The sequence below is a fragment of the Xenopus tropicalis genome, chromosome 2 (genome assembly GCF_000004195.4).
Source record: "Xenopus tropicalis strain Nigerian chromosome 2, UCB_Xtro_10.0, whole genome shotgun sequence".
Classification (NCBI taxonomy): Eukaryota; Metazoa; Chordata; class Amphibia; order Anura; family Pipidae; genus Xenopus; species Xenopus tropicalis.
The window spans coordinates 109,358,696-109,381,005 of NC_030678.2; the positions used below are offsets into that span (position 1 = coordinate 109,358,696).

The window sequence follows — 22,310 nt, forward strand, 5'->3', positions numbered from 1 at the left end:
TACATTAACACAACATGAAAGGTTTTCTCCATTACAATGCATTAACTTATATTACTCATCTACTGCAGCTTGTAAAATATTAACCATTATGTGGCTTTGTGCAAGAACAAGTTATCATGCCAGAACTAGCAAAGCAAAGTCAACTGGAGACTAGCACATTAAATGACTCAATCATTTATGAAAACAGACACAAAAAAACATTAAAAAAAAGCTACAATGTCTTAAATTGCCACTGGTAACATCATACTAAAATGAATTACCCCTTCAAACCCTGCCCTGAAATACAAAGGAAACTAGTTTTACAGCAACTTTATCACTTCCTCCCAACTTGTTGCATGCTCTACATTAGGAAGCAAGGATCCCAAGGCTAAACTGTACACGTGTGTGTGTGTGTGTGTAAAAAAGACCAGCAACACCGAGTTATATTCCAAAAAGATCAATCAGTGTTCATGCGTTTTTAATACACGATTGATCTCTTTGAGGCTGTTCATGCGTTTTTAATACACAATTGATCTTTTTGGAATATAACTCAGTGTTGCTGGTCTTTTTTTGGATATTTAAATCATTTACCTTGCACCCAAGGTAAGAGCTGAAGCAGAGTGCCACCCTGGGTTCGCTATAAATATATATATATTTATATATATATATATATATATATATTTATTTATTTATTTTTTTTAAGCACAAGCACTTTTGTACATTTTGCTCAAGGGCAGGAGGCTTGAAAGGAAATGTAATATAAGGAAATTATTATAGTGTACAACGTTCTGCACCCTGGGTAGCTAAAATAACCTAGTAGTTATGTTTTACATTTAAGATCATAAGTTAATTATAGTTACTCTAAGGGGCACATTTACTAATCCACAAATCCGAATCACGAATGGGAAAAAACCGTATTGGAAACGAAAATTTCGTAAGATCGCAAATATCACGAAAATGCTTACGAAAAAATCGTATTAGTCACGATAATATCGTATTGGCGATCCGACAGTCACGAAATTTTCGTACCAAACAATTGTAAACAGCGGTAAAACCTTTCTGTTTTTTTCGTGCAAACGTCCGAAAAAGTTGTGCGCGGTACGAAAAAGTCGTGTGGACGCCCGAAAAAATCGCAGAAAATACGCTCGGAGCGTTCGCACGAACGCTCGCCCGTTCGTGCTTTTGTAAATGTGCCCCTAAGTGTCATTTCCTGCTGTGGCTGGTACATTTACCATAAATGTTATACAAATGTTCCAAATAGTGTCATTGGTCTTGTTCACCACAGCACAGCAAACGGGGTGGACCGTACAGTGGAAACCCAAAATGTATAAATTAAAAAAAAAAATCTGCTAAGGTAAGCCTGATACAGGTATGGGATCCCGTTATCCAGAAAGTTCCAAATTACCAGAAGGGCATCTCCCACAGGCTATGAAACAGTACCTTGTACTTGACCCCAACTAAGATATAATGTAATCCTTATTGGAGGCAAAACAGTCCTATTGGGTTTAATTAACATTTAAATTATTTTTTAGCAGACTTAGGGTATGGAAATCCAATTTAGGGAATGACCCATTATCCAGAATACCCAGAACCCAATCAATCTAAATAACAGGTTCCATACCTGAACAATATTTACAGTACTTTTTAAACATGCTCTTTTAAACAAAACCGCAGGGGTTGCAGTTCCAGATCTTCCTACACAAACACTACAAGGATCAGAGAGTTCATCTGTGGTGAGAAACCTAGCATGTGTTGTGTGAATATGAATAACAGCTTATATTGTAGCTCAAAGAAAGATCAATAGTCTCTGTAAAGAATGTGCTATCATACATTTAGGATAATAATAAATTTATATTGGTTTAAATGTGATTTTTTTTCTGTACAGTATATCAACATTGCAGAATTTGCCACAGTGGTTTACACAGATAGTGAAGCCTTCTGAAGTGATGTAACATTCTCTAAATATTTTCTGTAGTGTTTCTTGCGAATTAAAAAAATAATTGCAAATATTTACAGTAATATTTACCAAGCAGAAAAAAGATGAAATAGCAAATATGAACACAAGGCAACTTTAAGGAAACTTCTGATTACATCAATAAGCACAATCAGATGCCTGGACTGGCCAGTAAATTTAAGGACTAAGACTCATGCCGCACAAAAGGTATGGTGCATATTTTAGGCAAGACAAAAACGTTTGCCGAAAATACACTACACACGCTCCTGCCTGTGCATGCACCTGAATGAATTGAATACACTCGGGTGCAGGCACATTGTCCGCCGTTGTCCGCCTAAAAACGCGAGACTTTGCATTTTCTCCCGTTTTTATGCAGATATCGGCTACATGTGCCTGCACCCGAGGGTATTCAATTCATTCGGGTGCAGGCACAAGTAGGGGGAGTTTTAAGCGTATGGCGCGTATTCTCGGCTTGCAGAAAATAAGTGAAAAACACTACGTGTGGCATTAGCCTTAGGGCAATGGCCATGGTACATTTTGTTGCCTGCGCTGGAGGAGATTAAGCTCAGGTGACAAATCACCATAAAACACCTTTGCACTGGTGAATCACCAGTGGCTAATCATTTCTCATTTTCCAGCAATACATGCCTGTCACTAAGCAGGACAAATACAATTACCATCTTTTCCCATTTTTACTTAATGTGATGAGATTTGCAGCATTTTGTCACCCTTCAATTGAGTGATAAATTGTTGGGGAGATAAAACACTGTAAATCACCCCATTAGCCTTACATACATTCACACTACAGATTGTACTTTACAGAACGCAAACACTGCTAAAATCCTTTGGGAAGTGACCGCTTGCAAAGGTTCCAGACATCGATGAACCAGCTTCGGCTTTCTGATGTTGCACAAAGTTTCGTCCTGTGACATCAGAAAGCCAAAGTGGCAGCCAGGGGTCTCCATCTTCTGTCTTTGTGCCGCTTTCACATGTGCAGTAAAGTAAAAAGATGACTTAAACAAGAAAGTCTGCAGTTTTACCCTGCTGCTCATGCGCTGGCTCTGGGATTTGAAAGAACAAAGGCAGACATCAGAGGACTGCCATCTTGCAGCTACCCTGGGCTGTGCGGTTTTCTCCTAAAAGCCTGTGTATAAAGTGATTACAATCACTGGGGGGGGGGGTTTCTTAACATTTTTACACCCCCAGTGATTTTACCTTTTCTTCTCATTTTAAAAGTCTCAAAGTTGTCCCATTACCCAGAAGCGTTGCTTTGGTCCGGGTGCAGGCAGAGACACGGCATATTCCAGCCTGAAACAGCATACTCAAGCAGTTTCCAGATGAAATACACTGCATGTTCCTACACCCAGGCTGAAGCAATGCTTCCGAGTGCATGGAAAACTTTCAGATTTTTAAAGCGTTGGGGCAGATACTTAGCCTATATTTATCCACAGGCTGAGAATCCGCTCTGTGTGGCAATAGCCTTAAGGTGGCCATACACGAGCAGATCCGCTCGCTTGGCGATGTCGCCAAGCGAGCGGATCTTCCCCCGATATCCCCACCTACGGGTGGGCGATATCGGGGACCATTTAGGTAAAAAAAATAATAATCCGATCGTTTGGCCCTGGGGCCAGACGATCGGATTATGTGGGAGGCAATGGGGCAGTCGGATCGGGGACCGCATCAACGAGCCGATGCGGTCCCCGATCCGACCAGATTTTCTAACCAGGCCGATCGAGATCTGGCCAATTTCAGGCCAGATATCGGTCGGCCAGGCCGATCTGCTCTCCCCATACACGGGCCGATTAGCTGCCGAATCGGTCCAAGGGACCGATATCGGCAGCTATAGTCGGCCCGTGTATGGCCACCTTTAGGGCTAGGGAGGGAATTGTTGCCAGTGTTAAAAAAGATCACTACCAAGGGTAACAAATTTCATTAAAATGCCTTGCCCTACACTTACATTAGAATGACCACATGTAAATTACACTACTCACATCATTTTGGCTTAATCGCAGGGAAATGCCTGCTTTCACATTTTCCCATGATTAAGCTGAATCACGGGAATCAGCTATGTTTGTGTAAAAAGAATGAAAAATTATATGTATTTCTGGAAGTTCAGATGGTGTTTATGCATAAACTACATAAGCCCAACTGATGAGCTCGCTAACACACAGGAGTATATTTTCCCTTTAAAGATTGACCTTCCCTTTAAAGCAACCTTCAAAACCTAATACCAAAACAATATCAGTTTAGCTGGACAGCTTCAACACAAAGCACCAATTAGAAGAGTGTACAGTACATAAATAATCATTCACATTTTCAAGCAAATTATACTATTATTGCTTACAGCTGTATACAGTGAATAAGCCACCCCAGTTTACTGTGATGCACCCCTTGATTCTCTTCTTCACATTTTTTCCTCCAGGCGGAGAGATTTTCTCACTCTTCTTAATCACTTTCCAAATGCAGCTACAAACACTATTAGCACTGGTATCACGGTGGGAGAAGGTACCCAAGAATGCAGATTTGTAAACTCATATTTTCTGTGGCCATTGACTGTTTAATATTCTCCACTTCAGACCCTGCTAACAAGGAACCGAAATCAACCTGACTGTTAATGGTTAAGAGCTCAGAGGACTTATTTCCCCATATAATAAATCAAATGTCTCTGAAACTTTGGTTAATCTTTATTAATGCTATCTTTTTCAAGTTGAGTCACTTGTAAGAGAGATCTTTTCCACAGGGAAAGATTATGGTAGGGGTCTGTTAATAAAATGCATATTAGCTATAGTTATCACTGAAGAAATACAGTGCTATAGTTTGAGGAACCATTTTAGGTATCCCACCACTTACACTAATCACAAAGTGCATGACAAGAAAGTGAGGTATGCAAACATAAAGGTCCCACCAGCCTGCTGAAATCAAAATTAAACACAGAAGCCTAAACTGAGGTCACGAAGTAGAAGCATTTGCTGATAAAAATGTATAAAATGTTACCAGATTGGAAATGCATGCATTTATAAGCAGATTATTTTGACAATTATTATAAATATCTGATAGTTATAAGCCATGAATGACATACCTTTCTGTATTATACCAGTGCTGAAAAAAAAAAACCTGTAAATTTCTTCCCTCTTATCTTTCATAAGTGCGAACAACAGAAAAGGAGGAAGAACTCCTTAAAGACTAACATACACCCATATTATCAGTACAGTCTGTTTCCTGGGCTGAGCCTAGTGAGACAAGTTAACTGCTCAACCCCAAAAATAATGTTTTGCCTACTAAAAAAAACCAAATTCTAAGCAACGTTCCAATGTGAAATTTTTATTTGTAAATAAAATGTAAATGCTATCGAAAGCAGCATTTGATTAACTCCTGATAGTTACTTTTTAAAACAATGTTGCAAAGGTCAGTCTCCTCCAGCAAGGCAAGTCTGTCAATCTGCAGCTTGTATTACATTGTTTCAAAAGCCATAGCCACCAGGGCAGGGAATAGAAAGGACAGGCAAACACTGTTTTTAATAGCAATTATATATACCAATAAGTCCAAAACCATTGTAAATATGTAATGAATGTATATTGAAATGTTGCTTAGAATTATGTTTTCTTTTATTGGCCAAAAATTATTTTGGGTTGACTTGTCCTTTAAAGCAGTGCTGTCCAACTGGCGGCCCGCGGGCCACATGCGGCCCGCGACCCCCCTCTGTGTGGCCCCCCACCTGTCTGGCTGCTTTGATGGCTTACCTTTGTGTAAGCTTTAAATGGTATCAGTACTGTGATTAACTGCCCCCCCTGCATGGTTCTCACCTCAGATTCAGGCTGTAGTCAGGCTGTATTGTTTAAATGTGTAATCCCCTGTGTTGTTCACACCTTTTAATCTCTGCATTGTTCACCCCCTGCAGTGTTCACACCTCAGGCTCAGGCTGTAATCACCCACATTGTCTACCTGTTCACACCTCAGACAACCCACAAATAATCCCTGCACACTACAAAGAGAACATATACTGAAGTGGTACTGCAATTAAAAAGTTTTTTTTAATATAAAGTTATTGTGCAGACTGTAGGAGCAGTGCCAGCATTGTGTCACTGTATGCTGCCTGTGTATGCCATACACATAGGCCAAGCAGAGTATGGCACACACAGGCAGCATAGGGCAGGCAGAGTATGGCACACACAGGCAGCATAGGGCAGGCAGAGTATGGCACACACAGGCAGCATAGGGCAAGCAGATTATGGCACATACAGGCAGCATTGGTAGGGCAGGCAGAGTATGGCACACACAGGCCAAGTATGGCACAAACCAGCCAAGAATGGCACACACAGTCAAAGTATGGCACATGCAGGCAGGGTATGGAAGGCAGAGTATGGCAGGTTTTTGCTGTACTACAAGCATTAAAGGAGAAGGAAAGGCTAAGTCACTTGGGGGTGCCAAAATGTTAGGCACCCCCAAGTGACTTAGAACGCCTACCTTGTACCCCGGGCTGGTGCCCCTGTACGGAGGGAACAGCACCAGCCCGGGGTAGCTGCCGGCGCTTCCTCCTTCCTCCTCGCTTGCGCGCGCATGCGCAGTAGAGTGAAAAGCCGAACTTAAACATTAAGTCGGCTTTTTCACTCTACTGCGCATGCGCCGGCCGGCGGATTTCGCCGGCAGCCGCAAAGGAAGAGGAAGCGGGTCTACAGGTGCCCCGGGCTGGTGCTGTTCCCTCCGTACAGGGGCACCAGCCCGGGGTACAAGGTAGGCGCTCTAAGTCACTTGGGGGTGCCTAACATTTTGGCACCCCCAAGTGACTTAGCCTTTCCTTCTCCTTTAATATGGGTATGGTCATGTGATAACATGGGTGTGGTTTCAAGTGGGTGTGGTTTCAAAAAGGGGAGTGGTCAAAACTGGCTTCCATTATTGGCCCTCCACCACGTAGGTCGGAAAAATTCCGGCCCTCGGTGCCACAGAAGTTGGACAGCACTGCTTTAAAGCATCTGAACTGAAGACGGCTATCACAGTCTGTGCCTTGTTGCAAGGCAAACCCACACAGACCCATAATTACAAAAACGCTGCCAAAAAATAAATATGTCCACTGCAAACACAGCTCAAAGCCTGTGTATGAGAATATAATTGGCCAGCCACAAATGCACATTTTGTGACCTTGATAACCTATAACCAACTATGAATCGCTACAAAAACATAGTTGTAATATTTATGGACAGAATACTTAAAGAAGAAGGAAAGGTAAAAACTAAGTAAGCTTTATCAGAAAGGTTTATGTAAATACAGCCATAAGCACTCACAGAAACACTGCACTGAGTTCTCTGTCAAAAGAAACAGGATTTGTTGTCTCCTTTTTTTCCTGTGCCAGAGTCTGCGCTGCAATCCCCTCCCGTAAAAATGCTAAGAACTCTCCCCCCCCTAGGAATGTGTGATCTGAGCCAATCAGCAGGAAGCTTCCTCATAGTCTTACTGAGCATGTACAGGGGTCTTGGTGCAGGAGCAAGGCATTATGGGAATCTTCTTTACAGAGCTCAGCGTTTTTTTTTCCTATGAGGCATCTGAACAGGAGAAATATGGGGAGATTAACGCTTTATTAGCCTTTCCTTATCCTTTAAACAACTGAAGCAGTGTTTAGAAAGAGGCAAAGCCCAAGTATTTTATTGCATGCAGACTGCGAGTAACAGTCACATACAGAAACTAAAGGTGATGCCTAGGTCTGGCATTTAGAGAGGTTTGCACCCACAGAAACGCACACAAAATATTTTCTCTATTTAACCACAAGATTTTAAAGTAGCAGATTCTGCTTTCATAAACCATTCTTATTCCAAACAACAGGCATATGAAATCCATTTGCAAATGTGATCATTGACTTTACTATGAGAGGCAGAGAGAAAGCCTAATATGGGGTGTATTAAACAAATCTTTGCAGCCAAACCGAACGTTATTTTGAGAACAAAGATTTGTCTAGTTTAACTCTGAAAAGCCGAGAACAGATCTTCATCCTCACCAGTATGAGAGGAGATCAGCTTGCAAACAATTCTAATATAAAACACTACTAAGCCTGCCTGCCTGCCTTAAATGGAAATCTTGACCCAGTCAGTAATCCGGTGGCAGAAAAGAAAGTTTGAATATATTATAGTATTGGCATCCCTCATCAAAATATGAAAAAAAAATCATCATATAAGAAAGGCATTTAATTGTTCCTGTAATTCTTAACCATTTAAGTGACTATGCTTGCTAACTGACATACATAGGATATGGAGGACATGAAACAGGTCCAGACCGGCAATCTGGATATTCTGCCAAATGCCAGAGGGGCTGCATTGAGTTGCCACATACCAACTCTTTTTATTGGGTTTGTGGAGGTGGCTGTTTTAGCCTTAAACTAATAGGGTATATTTGGATTCTCAGTCCAGGCATGCCTGTAAATCTGGGGAGTGCAGCTTCTGCAATGCAGTGATAATGTTGAGTGTTGGCACGCTTACACACCAACTATAGATTGCTATGCATTCTGTTGTAAACATGACACTATAGATTGCTATTCACTCTGTTATAAACTTTACAAAAGATATTACTTGCAAAGTAATTACTTGCAGTTTTCCAGTAATGCAGTAGTAATTCAGAGATGGCAGGGAAGTTGCTGTGCATAAGCCACTAAGAGCCACAAGGTGCAGAAAGAGGAAGCTTAAACCATGTTTCTACTTTTCCCTTCATTATATATCTCCTCTAAATGCTATTTATTAAAACCCCATTGCCAAGTTGTCACATTGCTATACGACATGTAATGACTCCCTGCAACTTTCTAGAGATGAATGTATACATCAAACATACAGATTACATACAAATACTGACTTGCACAGGAGGTAAAGAGGGCGCTAAAAGATCAAGTCAATTTTCCATCAACACTAATTATACACTTGTCACATGGAAGACATAAGACAGAGACCGCACAATACTGAAAAATCAACATTTAGAGAAGGACTCGCCCTCTCTTCGTCAGGAGAGGGTGAGGTCCCCCCACTTTGAAACGCAGATTTTTGTGGTTTCACTGTGGTGGTTTCTGTCTTGTATGTTTATTGTGACACTGCCATATGCCTAGGAGATCAGGCACCACATTGTTACAATTATAAAAGGAGAAGGAAAGGTCTAATCACGGGGGGTGCCAAAATGTTAGGCACCCACTAGTGATTGTAATCACTGACCTGATACCCCGGGTTGGTGCTACTGTTAGCAGAAAAAATGCACCAGCCTGGGGTACCTGTGACCAAGCGATTTTCTTCCTTCTTCTGCTTTTGTGCCATTTGCACATGCGCAGTAAAGTGAAAAGCCACACTTTAACAGGAAATTCAGCTTTTTCACTCTACTGCACATTTAGTAGAATTTTAGCTGTGCCGCTGTGCAAAACATGCTTTTAAAGAAGAACAGAATTTGGCATTATTTTTATTTGCCGGAGTTACACAGATGGCCACGTGTAGCTGAAGTAGAGATGTGGAATACTCTTTTTTAGTTGTACTTATTATTAACAGTTATTTATAACACCAACACATTCTGTAGCATTTTACAAGTTTCAATGGACACCAATTTTCTCATTAATGTGTTGCAGCTACATGCATTTAACTTTCTTACCAGAATAGTAAGTACATGCTGACAAAGACAATAAATCTGCATTCAACCACATCAATATATTTAAAACATTATGGGTGAAGGCACACAGAGCTACTAGCAGCAGCTACAGAAACAGACAATGCTGATCATTTATTGATAATTGTCTCTACGTGTTTTAACAGAGGCAATTCTCAGTATTGTCTATGGCAGGGTATTTTCTGGCATTAAGTAGACGTGACAAGTAGCTGCTACTAAGTAGTTACATGTGTCTTCGCCCCAAAGGGTAAAGATACACAGAGCTACTAGTAGCAGCTAAAAAAATAGACAACGCTGATCACTTGCTGATAATTGTCTCTATATGTGTTTTAGCAGAGGCTATTCTCAGTATTGTCTATGGCAGGGGATTTTCTGGCGTTCTGCTGTTACAAGTAGCTGCTACTAAGTAGCTCTGTGTGTCTTCACTCTAAGACCTTCTGTGCATAAAGCAACTTAAAAATACAGATGAAGCCTTCACTTAATGTGACATTGTATTCATAATGATTTCAAAGTTAAAATTAAACTAGCCCATTTGAGACTGGATGTCAAAGTCAATTTAAAAAAAAACTATTTTTACATGTCTTTGTACTCCTTTACTTTTCATCTTCTAGTCTGTCATTTAAACAAAAGTTGAACCACAAAGAGAAGTGTAAAAAAAAAATAAAAAAACAACCCACCTGTCTACATCAGACTAAGGGGCACATTTACTAATCCACGAACGTCCGAAAAGCGTCCGAATGCGTTTTTTTTCGAGCGCACAATACGAAAAAGTTTCGACAATTCGCGAAAGTCGTAATGGCTATGCAAAAGTCGCGACAATTCACGAAAGTAATAATGGCTATGAAAAGTCGCGACAATTCACGAAAGTCATAATGGCTATGAAAAAGTTGCGACAATTCACGAAAGTCATAATGGCTATGAAAAAGTCGCGACAATTCACGAAATTTGTAATGGCTATGAAAAAGTCACGACAATTCGCGCAAGTCGTAACGGTTACGAAAAAGTTGCGACAATTTACGAAAAAGTCGCAATGGCGACGAAAAAATACGAAAAAGTCGCAAAATGTCCGTTTTCCAATCCGAATTTTTCTCATTCGGATTCGTGGATTAGTAAATCAGCCCCTAAATGTTCATTTTAAAAGTCAGCTGCCCCTTTAAATGCATTCAAGATACATCGAAATTACCGAGTTGGCTACTAAAAGTACATTAGACAAAAACTTTATTGTTGGAGGCTGTATATTATGAAACAGATGTTAAAAATAGGATACTGTGGCAAAAGTCCCAGTTCTGGATGGCAAAAAGAATCTTAAGTAAAATTCCTTGGCTTTATGTGAGAAAATAAAGCAAGAACAGTATCTTTAACTTAGAAATTCAAGATTTTGCATGGGGCATTAAATCCTAACAAACAAAACCACTTACTAGTAGTTGGCTACCCTTGGGGTAGTAGGCATCTACCCTTGTGAAAAACTGCACCTAAAATTTGTCTTTTATATATTATTATTTATAGATTCATATTACATTTTAGTATGATGACAATTATATTCTAAACCAATCTGCACTTGGATTCATTCATTTATTCAGATAAAAGGGAATAAAGAGTAACATCAACAATAGAAAATTGTACCCTCACAGAGCAATAGTTTGGCGGCTGTGGTTGGTGACCACCATTCGAAGGCTGGAAAAAGGCAGAAGACAAAGGAGAATAATTCAAAACTAAATTTAAAAACTTTAAAAAATAATAAATGGAGATCAATTGAAAAGTTAACTTGAAGTTAATTTAAAGGTGAAGCAAATTTGCAACATGCGCTAGAACACTCCTTAAAGTGGACCTGTCACTCAGACATAAAAAGCTGTGTAATAAAAGCCCTTTTCAAATTAAACATGAAACCCAAAATAATTTTTTTATTACCACATTCATACCCATTATAAAGGCATTTTAAAATTCCAGCTGTCAATCATATATTGCCTGTCCCGCCTCTATGCCTTAGGCATAGAGGTGGGGCAGACAGTTACTTTCACTTTCAATTCAGAACTTCTTAGATGTTGCTGCACTCCTCACATTCCCCCTCCCTCCTCACCATGTAATTATGTAACCAGTGCATGGACATGGGTATCAGGTCCCTCCATACTGGCACAGAAACAAGATATTGGCAGTATGCAATGCCTGCCTTGATAACAGTGCCCACAAAATGGCACCTGCCTGCTGGCTGCAATTGTGAATTCCAGGCTGAAGAAAATAAGATTAAAATAATATATATAGTGTAAGCAAAGTTTATTTTGTTTGACAAACACTATAGAAAACAATTTGAAATTATTTCTTAAGGTGACAGGTCCGCTTTAAACATTCTGTGAAAGCCCCAGATCCTCCTAAGTCTCCATAGACTTGCTGTGGACAGTTCTGGCCAAGGAAGTCTTAAGATTGTTCTCAATCAATTTCATGTCTGTCATGATTTCTTCTTGACATTCTCCCATGAAGCCCCGCCTAGGCTCTACTAGCCCTCCCTGGCTAGCATGAGTTTGCAAAGGTTTTAACAGGAAAACACCTCTTTTAATCTCTTTTTCAGAAAATACAATATATGAATTCCATAAGTAACTGAAGTAAATGTTAAGATTTAATTAATCAAAAACCGTTAGAATTGTTGGGAATGCTTAATAAATTGGACTCTAAAATATTAAAGCTTACTTCATCAGTTTGTTTTTTTTTTTAACATTTCTTTGCTCATTATATAGCCTTACATTCTGAGCTTCACATCCTAAATATGTGGCACTCAAAATTCTGTTTTGAGCTTTTATTTTCAGTATTTGTTACAACAACAATTGCTAGCTGGCAACTCCCCAGTAAGTGAATGGGCATATATAAATAAATGTTATTTAATAAAGCAGCCATAGGCAAAGTAGGTAGGTAGGTCTTTAGAAAGCTGCAGGTATACAATCATAGTTTTTTTTGTATATATTTAAACAAATACTGTCACATGACTCATTGAAACTTGTGTATTATAAGAAATAATGCACCCCCAGTTGTAAATATGAAGGTATTAGAAGTCACCTCAGAGTTCCATGACCTATATAGTAACATCCTCATATATTACACTAGCGGCTATATTATTTATTATATAAACGGTGCACAGTAATATCATCCATTATAATTACCAATTATCACGTTGTGCGTTATAAAACAAATCACATTGCCTAATGTCTGTAAAATCCTGCTGAACATGTTGATGCAATATAAATAAATAATCACAATAACACACTCTGTTAATATATGTAAGCATATTAAAAACTGACCTTTGTCTGTTCTGCCTGCTCCTCCTTAGTCTTTTTACTTCCTGCTCATGACAGCCTGCCAGCCCAGACAAAAAGCATTCAGCCTGGACTTTGGGGGTCTTTACATTGCCATAGAAAATTTTGCTGACATCTAATCTCTTGATTTTACAACATGGTGTACATAACTCACTAAATTAAATACTGAAAAGTCATAATACCCTTGCTCAATGATTTGTACGACTAACTGTTGTTTAAACTACATTCATATGTCAGTAAATAATATTTCTAAATATATGTTGCCCATATTTACAGTATATGCAGGGCTGTGGAGTCGGAATCGAGGAGTCAGAGGCAATTTTGGGTACCTGAAAAAAAATGAACCGACTCCGACTAAATTTAAATGGGAATAAAAAAAAATAAAAAAATAAAGCAAGTTTAAATGTCCCAATTCACAAACAGTCATAATTAATTACTTCTCTGCTATAAGAATAAAGCCCAATGCACACAGTGCATAAACGAACACGTTGAGTGACCATGAAGCATGCTTTTCATTGACTGTATGAATGTATAAAATACATTAGCATATTAAAAACAGAGTCGTCGGAGTCGTGGAGTCGGAAGTATCAGAAACTGAGGAGTCGGAGTCAGAGTCGGAGAATTTATCTACCGACTCCACAGCCCTGTATATATGAACAAATAATCAACAGTGAATTGTATTCAGTTTTAAAGGAGAAATACCACCCAAAGCAATGATTTTCTATTTAAAACAGACTGTGTAAAATGTTTACAACAAGTATTCTTAGGTGTTTGATGCATTTTTACAACTCCCAAACTGCATTGACTTTTGATAAGTTAGGATGTCTCTGTACCAATTAAATTTTGTTCTTGTTGATAGCTTGTGCCAAAAGTTCGACTGCTTATTACTTTTAAAACAAAATGTTCTGCTTGAAATAAAGTAAGAAAGGGCTTACCATAGCCATTTCTCAAATCCTGTGAATCATAGTAATTTGAAATAGTCATATGTCTGGCTTGATGATTCCTTCTGCCAACCAGACATTCCAAATAGTTAACTGTAATGTATGCTTTCGTTGGCAGTTTTTATACCAGCAACCAAATTAAAGGGATACAGTCATCATATACTCCAAACTGGCTAATCTCTTTCAAAAGAAGTAGTCTGAGGTTTTACTAGAAGACATATACCATTTTATTTAATAATAGGCTCAAAGTTTGCCCAGGTGCAGAAATCCATAGCAAGCAATAAGATATTTGCTTTTAAACAGATGACAAAGTTTACAAGAGTACAACAGAGAAAAAAAATGTTTATGGTATACCATTTGAAATGGTGAACTGGCCCCCTTTAATAAAACACAGGGTATATTTTTAATGGAATCTGGCCTATGGTAAGGTTCTTTGTACATTGGCATTTGGCACAGTGCTACATGTTAAGCAAAAACCCAATGCAAGTTTAACTGTGCTCTATTTCACACAGACTGGTGCGGTTTCTAAAGGCGTAAGCCACTCCCAAATCTGAAATCAAATTCACTGGTTGCGTGGGAATCAATTCTTCCACAGAGACGGCCTTACTTGCACAACAGTAATCAGACCACGTATGCTGCATGCTGCAATTCCTGCAGCTAAATAATACGTGTGTATAAAACTGCTATAGGAAAGCAGTTGCAAGTACAAGATTAGTTGGTCCAATTGCAGTTAGAATACAAAAGGCCAGTGTTCATAAGGCTGAATCAGGTTGCTGTATAAGCAAGAAATGCAAAGCAACAGAGTATACCATATCAAACAAACTAATATGTATTGAATATATATATTAATACATGGGCTAAACCCCACATACCCCACACTTCCTTTTTTTTTTTCCACTCCCTCAGATGGAGCTAGAATCTAAAATGCTAAAAGAGGGAGTACCATGATGTACTGAGAATGTATACAAACTACAATGCAGGGTTTTCTTCCTTTTGGACCCCTAATGTGTATTAACATTTATTTATAAATTATTTGTAATTATTTTATAATATATAAATAAAGCAGAGCTTAATCCAACATACATGTTTTCAGTTTGTTACATTCACATTTTTAATGGTATGTTTAATAAGCAGCCTCAGTGGCAATTACACAATCCCTTAGTGATTAGTCATGCTACATCAGGGCTATGTGGTGTTTTTATGTCCCACTATCACTATACAAAACACTGTAATACACATGTTGTAAAACACATACATTTCACATGCTCATCAAAAAACAGCAGAATGTGGTCTTTCATGCAGAGAAGCTGACACGCAATAAGGCTGATGCCACACGTGACGTTTTTACGCTGCGTATTTTCTCAGCCTAAAAATGCCGCACAAGCCACACAGCCCCTGACTCTGGCGTTTTTCAGCCTAGTACTGGTGACGTAGCAAATCCCGTTTCCATTGTGCTAATAGTGCGAAATAGTAAAAAACGCTGCGTATTTCCGCTAGGTCTGGCAGCTGCCTTTGTGTATACATTGAAATAGCTTGCTGTGCAAATACTGGCGTATTTCGGCAACCGCTTGAAAAATCCGTGGTAAGGCGTTTTCTAGCGTATTTACGCATTGTGTGGTTTGCTTCGAGTCTTCTAAGTTATTTCTATGGATGATGATATCGTGCGTTTTTCAGCCGTCGAGAGAATTAGAAAATACGCAGCGTAAAAACGCCACGTGTGGCATCAGCCTAACAAATCAAAATCTATTAAAACAAATGAACGTTTAAATCGCTGCTTATAAACCAAACATATAAGAAGACAGTAGCTGAAATTATGCATGAAATTTTTATTTCGCATCATTACATCACGTTAGAATGGAATTCCTGCAATACCACTATTAAATGCCTTTTGTTCAGTTCCCTGTATTCATTGTGGGTGTTTTGGTGCAAGTCATTTTGCAATTCATAAATAACATCAACAGAGTTCTCAGTTATACATGTTATAATTGCAAATCATGTCACATGTAACCTAGTCCTTAAGGTTCCCAGATCATATGAAGAGCAAGCATTTAATTTACATGTAACTATTGTGGTGCAGCAACTTCCATTAATTTGATGTGTCCCTAATTTTTAACTAACTAAATGCTATATGCACTAGAATGCCCGGCTAATGTTTCCTTGAGAGGAAACTTCTGTGATTTCGGGAAATCGCGGCGGCGCGTATGCCATCCCACCACCGATTTACATTCAAGCCGGTGGGATGGCATATCGGGGAGATTTGTTGCGGGCGACTAATCTCCCCGTATGCCATGGCCCTAAGGGCCAGATTTACCAATATGTGATTTTAGCTCTTAATACATAAAAGCTCATCCATGTTCTATTCATTACTTTAGAAGGTGAAAGTAAGAACTCACTATTTGATAAACACGCTTCTAAAAATCCCATAGAAAAATATAGAACATGGGTGAGCTTTTAGGTATTAAGCTCTAAACTCACATTTTGGTAAAGCTGCCCTTAAATGATGTCACACGTTAAGATTTTTCTCTCCCTAATTACCAATTTTAGCATGATCCAACAAATGGGTCAAATTACTGTAGTTAGTGGACACTGAACGATAGTACATCTAGTAATTTTTCATCCGACAAAAAAAAAAAAAAAAATCAATCGGGCAGGTTTAAAAGTTTTCATCATTACAAATAAATCTGTCCATTGTCCAATTGTTTGCAGAGCCAAGCAGATAGCTACGCACAGTTTTCCTAGCTTTAACTAGACAATATCACTTGAAATGATCGTTTTCGTTGATGGGCAAATTGCACTTTTAAACGATCAGTTCAGGGTAAGCTTGGTCCTAATATAACAAAAATATATTTTATAAATCCTTAAAACCGTGTATGGCCAGCTTGCGTGATCTCAAAAGGTGCCAGAAACCACTATGTAAAAGAAGAACCAGTTACGAAGAAGGTGACAGACAGACAGACAGATCTTTTTAGACATTGCCTACTTTAATACATTTTGTGGTTATGTGTATCACTTAAAAATACACAAAGAAAAACAAGACAGAAGTGGGTGATTGCTTCTTTGGAACAAAGTCAATATAACACTCCCTAAAACACATCTGAGGCAAAGAACAATTTATTCTCCTGCTTTATGAGCTGCTTCTGGCAAGCAGAGTCAGAACAGCTTTATTCCAAAGGAATCACATGCCAACTGCTGCAAAAAAAAACACCTTAAGTATGCCCAATGCACATCTATGTTTCTCGATTTTTCTTGTTTGGTGCATTCTGGTCCAATTTTTCAGCAAACAACAGGTCAGTTTATTTATCCTTACACATAAAGCCTTTGCACACTAAGAGGTCTTCTATGGCCAACAGTTGTGTTCAACCCACAGTCCACCAAGCACACATTAGGTGCCTCCCACACTATGCACACGAGCAAGACAAGTGTATATGATGTAAGCACACAGTGTATAATCACTTCAGTGAGGTGAGGTACAGTGACACACTGACATTTTACTGGGTGTAAAGAATGTGAAAGCTGGTCACACACAAACATTTAAACAGATTCTCTGGTTACATCTGATGCAGCAAAAAGACAGCCGATAACTAGGGAGGGGCAAAACGATTTGTGCAACAGTAAAATTCACCACACATCACTTCCTTTGAAACGGGCGTCGCTTTCTATGACGTGCACGTCGACTTTTGACTAATGCGTAGGTTTTTTTGTTTTTGTTTTTTAACGTGTGCATCATTCCGTTGACCATGTTCAAAATCTCATCCCATGTGCACCTCACAACATCTTATATACAACAATATGAAACACTGATTCCAATAAACTAGAACAATGTGTTTGAACATGGATTTTACTGTTAGGTTTTATATCAATACCTGTAAAGGCCAATTTATGTTTAACTACACTTGGGGGCACATTTACTAACCCACGAACGGGCCGAATGCGTCCGATTGCGTTTTTTTCGTATTGATAGGTATTTTGCGTTTTCGGAAAATTATCGCGACTTTTTAGTTACTAATACGATTTGTGCGAAAAAACGCGAGTTTTTCGTAGCCATTCCGAAAGTTGCGCAAAATCTGGCAATTTTTCGTAGCGTTAAAACTTGCACAAAAAGTTGTGATTTTTCCGTAGCGTTAAAACTTGCACGAAACGTCGCACCTTTTAAGTTTTAACGCTACGAAAAAATCGCCAGATTTTGCACAACTTTCGGAATGGCTACGAAAAACTCGCGTTTTTTCGCGCAAATCGTATTGGTAACGAAAAAGTTGCAACAATTTTCCGAAAAGTCGTAAAGACGCCGAAAAAATCGCAAAAAATACGAAAAAGTCGCAAAATGTTCGTTTTCAAATCGGAATTTTTCCAATTCGGTTCAGATTTGTGTCTTAGTAAATGTGCCCCTTAGGGGCAGACTTTACAAAGTGTAAGTTTCAAACTTAATATATAAAAACTCACCTAGGTTCTATTCATTTCTATGGGATTTTTAAAAGCATATTTATCAAATGTGAGTTCTAACCTTCACCTGTTGGTAAATACACTTCTAAAAATCCAATAGGATTAAGCTCGAAACTCACCTTTTGATAAATCAGCCACTTAAAGTTTATTTTATCTGGCTACAATTATTTTATATTAGAGACATTCACTTATTATATTATCATTATTAATCTGTTCACTAGGGATGCACCGATCCCAGTTTTTTGGGTTTGGCGGAACCCCCGAATCCATCCCAAGGGATTCGGCCGAACACCAAACTGAATCCAAATCCTAATTAGCATATGTGAGGCAAATTTTTTAACCCTTCCAAATCCTAATTAGCGTATCCAAACCCTGCCAAAAAAGGGCGAATCCTGGCCTAATACCAAACCGAATCCTGGATTTGGTGCATCCCTACTGTTTACACTGTAATTTTATGTTGCATGTATTTCAAATAACAAAATTTGATCAATTTCTGTTTCAAATCAGTGTTAAAAGGATTTTTACTTCACTTTGTATATAGCAACCCCAGTGCTGTAAATGATAACCAGTTTGCTTTGCTACACACTTAATTGAGAAAAGCTGGTCACATAGTACAGGGATGAACATGACGGAGAACAGCACTGAAGGGAGTTGACTGCTGTATCTACCATATGGTTTTGTAATTACTCTGCTCAGTTCCTGGGGGTGTTACAATATACATTGCACAACATACAAACTGAAGAAATCAGATGCATTCCACACATTCATTGTATCTTCCTGTTTAGGACAACTCTTGTGCCTTGTATGGTAAAATAATAGAAGACCAACAGTAGTAATATTAATAGACAAAGAATATCTGCTTAAACTTGTCCCACCCCGAAACAGTACAAAACAGTTTTCTTTTCAATTCCCTACTGATCTAAACTTTTAGATTTACTGAATAAACTTACTTGTAAACATCCACACCCTCTTTCAGGCAAAGTGTTAGTAGGGTTGGTAGGAGGAAACAGTATTTAATTTCAGTATAAGTGAGTGTGCTTATTCACAACATCAATATAAAAAAAATTAAAGGGAATGTAAACTAAAAAATACATTTACACCTACTGAAATAAGGCAAGAAAAACATTTACCATAAACATTAAATATTAATAATGGCTTTAAAATTATTAAGAAATGTAGTTTACTCAAAGTTTTATTTTTTAATATTTGTTTTTCTTTCCCTTTTGGTACTGATGGTTCTCTCGCTCTCTTTTTAAAACAACATAGCAAAAGTCTAACAAGGTCTGTTAAAGGAACAGTGCAGGGTAAAAATTAAACTGGGTAAAACAGACAGACTGTGCAAAAGAAATTATATTTCTAATACAGTTAGTAAGGCAAACATGTAATCTATAAGTGGAGTGGAGAAATGTCTAACATAATAGCCAGAACACTACGTCCTGCGTTCAGCTCTCTAACCCCTTAGTTAGTCAGTGACTTTAGGGGGGGGCATATGGGGCATAACTGTTCAGTTAGTTTGTGAGCACACAGGTCAGATTCAAAAGCAAACTAACTGAACAGTTGTGTCCCATATGCCCCCTTCCCCCTCCAGTCACTAATTTGTTACAGAACAGCTTAGACAGCTGTAAAGGAGAAAGTAGTGTTCTGGCTATTATGTTAGACATCTGCCCACACCAGCCTTTATAGATTATATGTTTGCCTAACTAATTGTATTAGAAATATAATTTCTTTTGCACGGTCTGTCTGTTTTACCCAGTTTCATTTTAACACTGAACTTTAATCTGGCTTCTGCTACATTGTTTTAAAGCTACCAGGACAGAGGATAAAAAAGGAGCCAACAGAAACTGCTTTCAGTAGCAATTATATTAACAAATAACATCAAAACAATCAACATTTTAAAAAATGAATATTGTAACATTGCTTAGATTTTCAATTTCCTTTATAAGGCACAATTTAATTGTTGTTTTAACATCCCCTTTAATTCTATTATTTACATGCCATGACATTAGAGAGCTCATTTACTATAAGCCAGCACTGTGATAGGTTCAAAAATGGGTGCATTTGAACCTACTAGTGCCTTGCACCAATAACCTGGTTGCCTCCGCTTTGGTCCATGAGGCTCAACGCATAAAGTACTTGAGTGCAAGTGAGCCCTGTACTTAAAGGTGGCCATGCGTGTACCAATTATGTACCACTGGTAGCAGGAAAGATCGTTCGTTCCTTCCACTGACGTTCAGGGCTGAATCGTCAGATATGGAGGCAGAAACAATAGGGATTCTACCTCCACCTGACGGCCCCCTAAACGCAGAATGGCGCCTGATCAAAATCTTTTGTCCCGCCTGATTGACAAGAGAACCGATATCCGAAGCCTTGCAATATCGGTTGTCTTGTCAATTGTCATACACGCACCGAATATCGTACAATAATATCGGTGCCTGTATGGCCAGCTTTAGACATGTCATGATCAAGTTCAAGGATCCCTGAAGTTGCTCAAAGGTGTCACATTGGCATGCCACCCATAGGCCTCTGACACATGGGTGTTCCCCTGTGGTGGATCTTTCATACTTTCCAATGTAGGAGAATGCAGAAAGGAACACAGCCTGTACTTTTCAATGCCGCAGGGATGTGCATCAAATTGCCTTTCACCTGCATTCAGCACTTCCCTGCAGCAGCGAACAACCTCACTAAAAAGAGTCTACATTTCTTAATGCGTTTTTTTGCAGTCAAATGCAATAAGATACACTGTAAAAAGTCAAGTGAAGAAACTCCCATATGTAACTGCTCTTATATAGCAGCAATAAGCTGCACCTAAAAGCATGCAATTTTATAAGCAGTGCACACTTTTGCAATTTCTGTATCTGGAGCAAAATTTTGAACGAGTCGGCAGTGGGTGCAGTTTTGCCAGAAGGTAACACTTTGGCCTGTAGGTGCTTCATTACATTGGGTGCAGTGTCCATATGCACTTTTACCATTTAGCCCTAAGGCAAAATGAATGGATAACAATGGAACTGACAACTAGGAGTACAGTAACTGCCTGTTCTGTTTACTGTACCTTCAGGCCAGGAGATAAAACTGAACTTGACTTATTCATTAACTGTTTTAATATTGTTTTGAAGTTCCTTACAAAAAAGAAATAAAGAAGTCACAAAATGAAAATGTGTCTCCCAAATTTCTAGGAGGACCTCTTAATTAAGATGTGGAAACAGTAACCAATAATGTTCAGAAACTTTATGCCTGAAGACAGAGATGAAAAATTCGGAAGGGAGGGCGGGAGCTGGGGTGCCTGCATCTTCTTTCCCCCTACACACCCAAGCTCCCGCCCTGCCTTCCGAAGTGTGCAGCTCAATAGCAGCAGGGGGCCAAGTCACCCAAGTAAGTGCATACTGTAACAGTCCCGCTGTTCCTCACACAGCCCGCAGTCCCGGATCGCTACTTACGCCTCCCGAAAAGCTGATAACTGCAGGCTCCAAGCCTCCGGTCTCACAGAGACTCCCAACGCCATACGTCTTCTCTGGCGAGACTGACGTCACCGCTACACGTAAGCGCAGTGACACATTAGATCGCCGCCTTGTGGGAGTGACGAGCCGGCGGAACTCAGCGTTTTTTAAAGCTGCTAGTAAGTTGCGGTTCGTCAGCTGCCAGCCTTTTTCTTTTGCTTGCTTCTCCTGCTTCTGCAGCCACCTCTGCTCCCAATATTTCCTCATGAGTTATTTATATTTTCTGCTCAGAGTTTTAACTATAAGGGAAATGACAGAGGAGGAGATCGGTTGTCCACCAAATTTACTCTAGCACAGGCTAATAATCCCCTGGTCTGTTAATGCCCTAAGGCAGGGAACCTATGGCTTGTGAGCCAGATGTGGCTCTTTTGATGCCTGCATCTGGTTCGCTACCAAATCTTTAATAAAAAAAATAAAGGGGGGAGTGGCCTGCCTCCGCATCGCATCCAGCATCCTTAGGACCCACCCTACCTTGCCCCGCAGCATCCGCAGCTGAATGGGCCTGAAGCCGCATCGTCCTCCACAGCCTGCCGCAAATCGAGGCCCTGGCTTAAACATATTTGTTCTGTCCTCACCACGT

General features: G+C 39.3%; 1 protein-coding gene across 1 annotated transcript in view; it reads right to left on the reverse strand.

Annotated features, from left to right (window-relative positions):
- The window catches only part of lims1 (LIM-type zinc finger domains 1), a 60,031-nt gene extending 38,223 nt beyond the window's left edge, over window positions 1-21,808 (reverse strand). Inside the window, exon 1 of the mRNA XM_012956571.3 lies at window positions 21,671-21,808. Coding sequence (XP_012812025.1) covers window positions 21,671-21,735 — 65 coding nt within the window. The 5' untranslated portion in view covers window positions 21,736-21,808. The remainder of the gene's footprint in view (window positions 1-21,670) is intronic.
- Window positions 21,809-22,310: the final 502 nt, after the last annotated feature.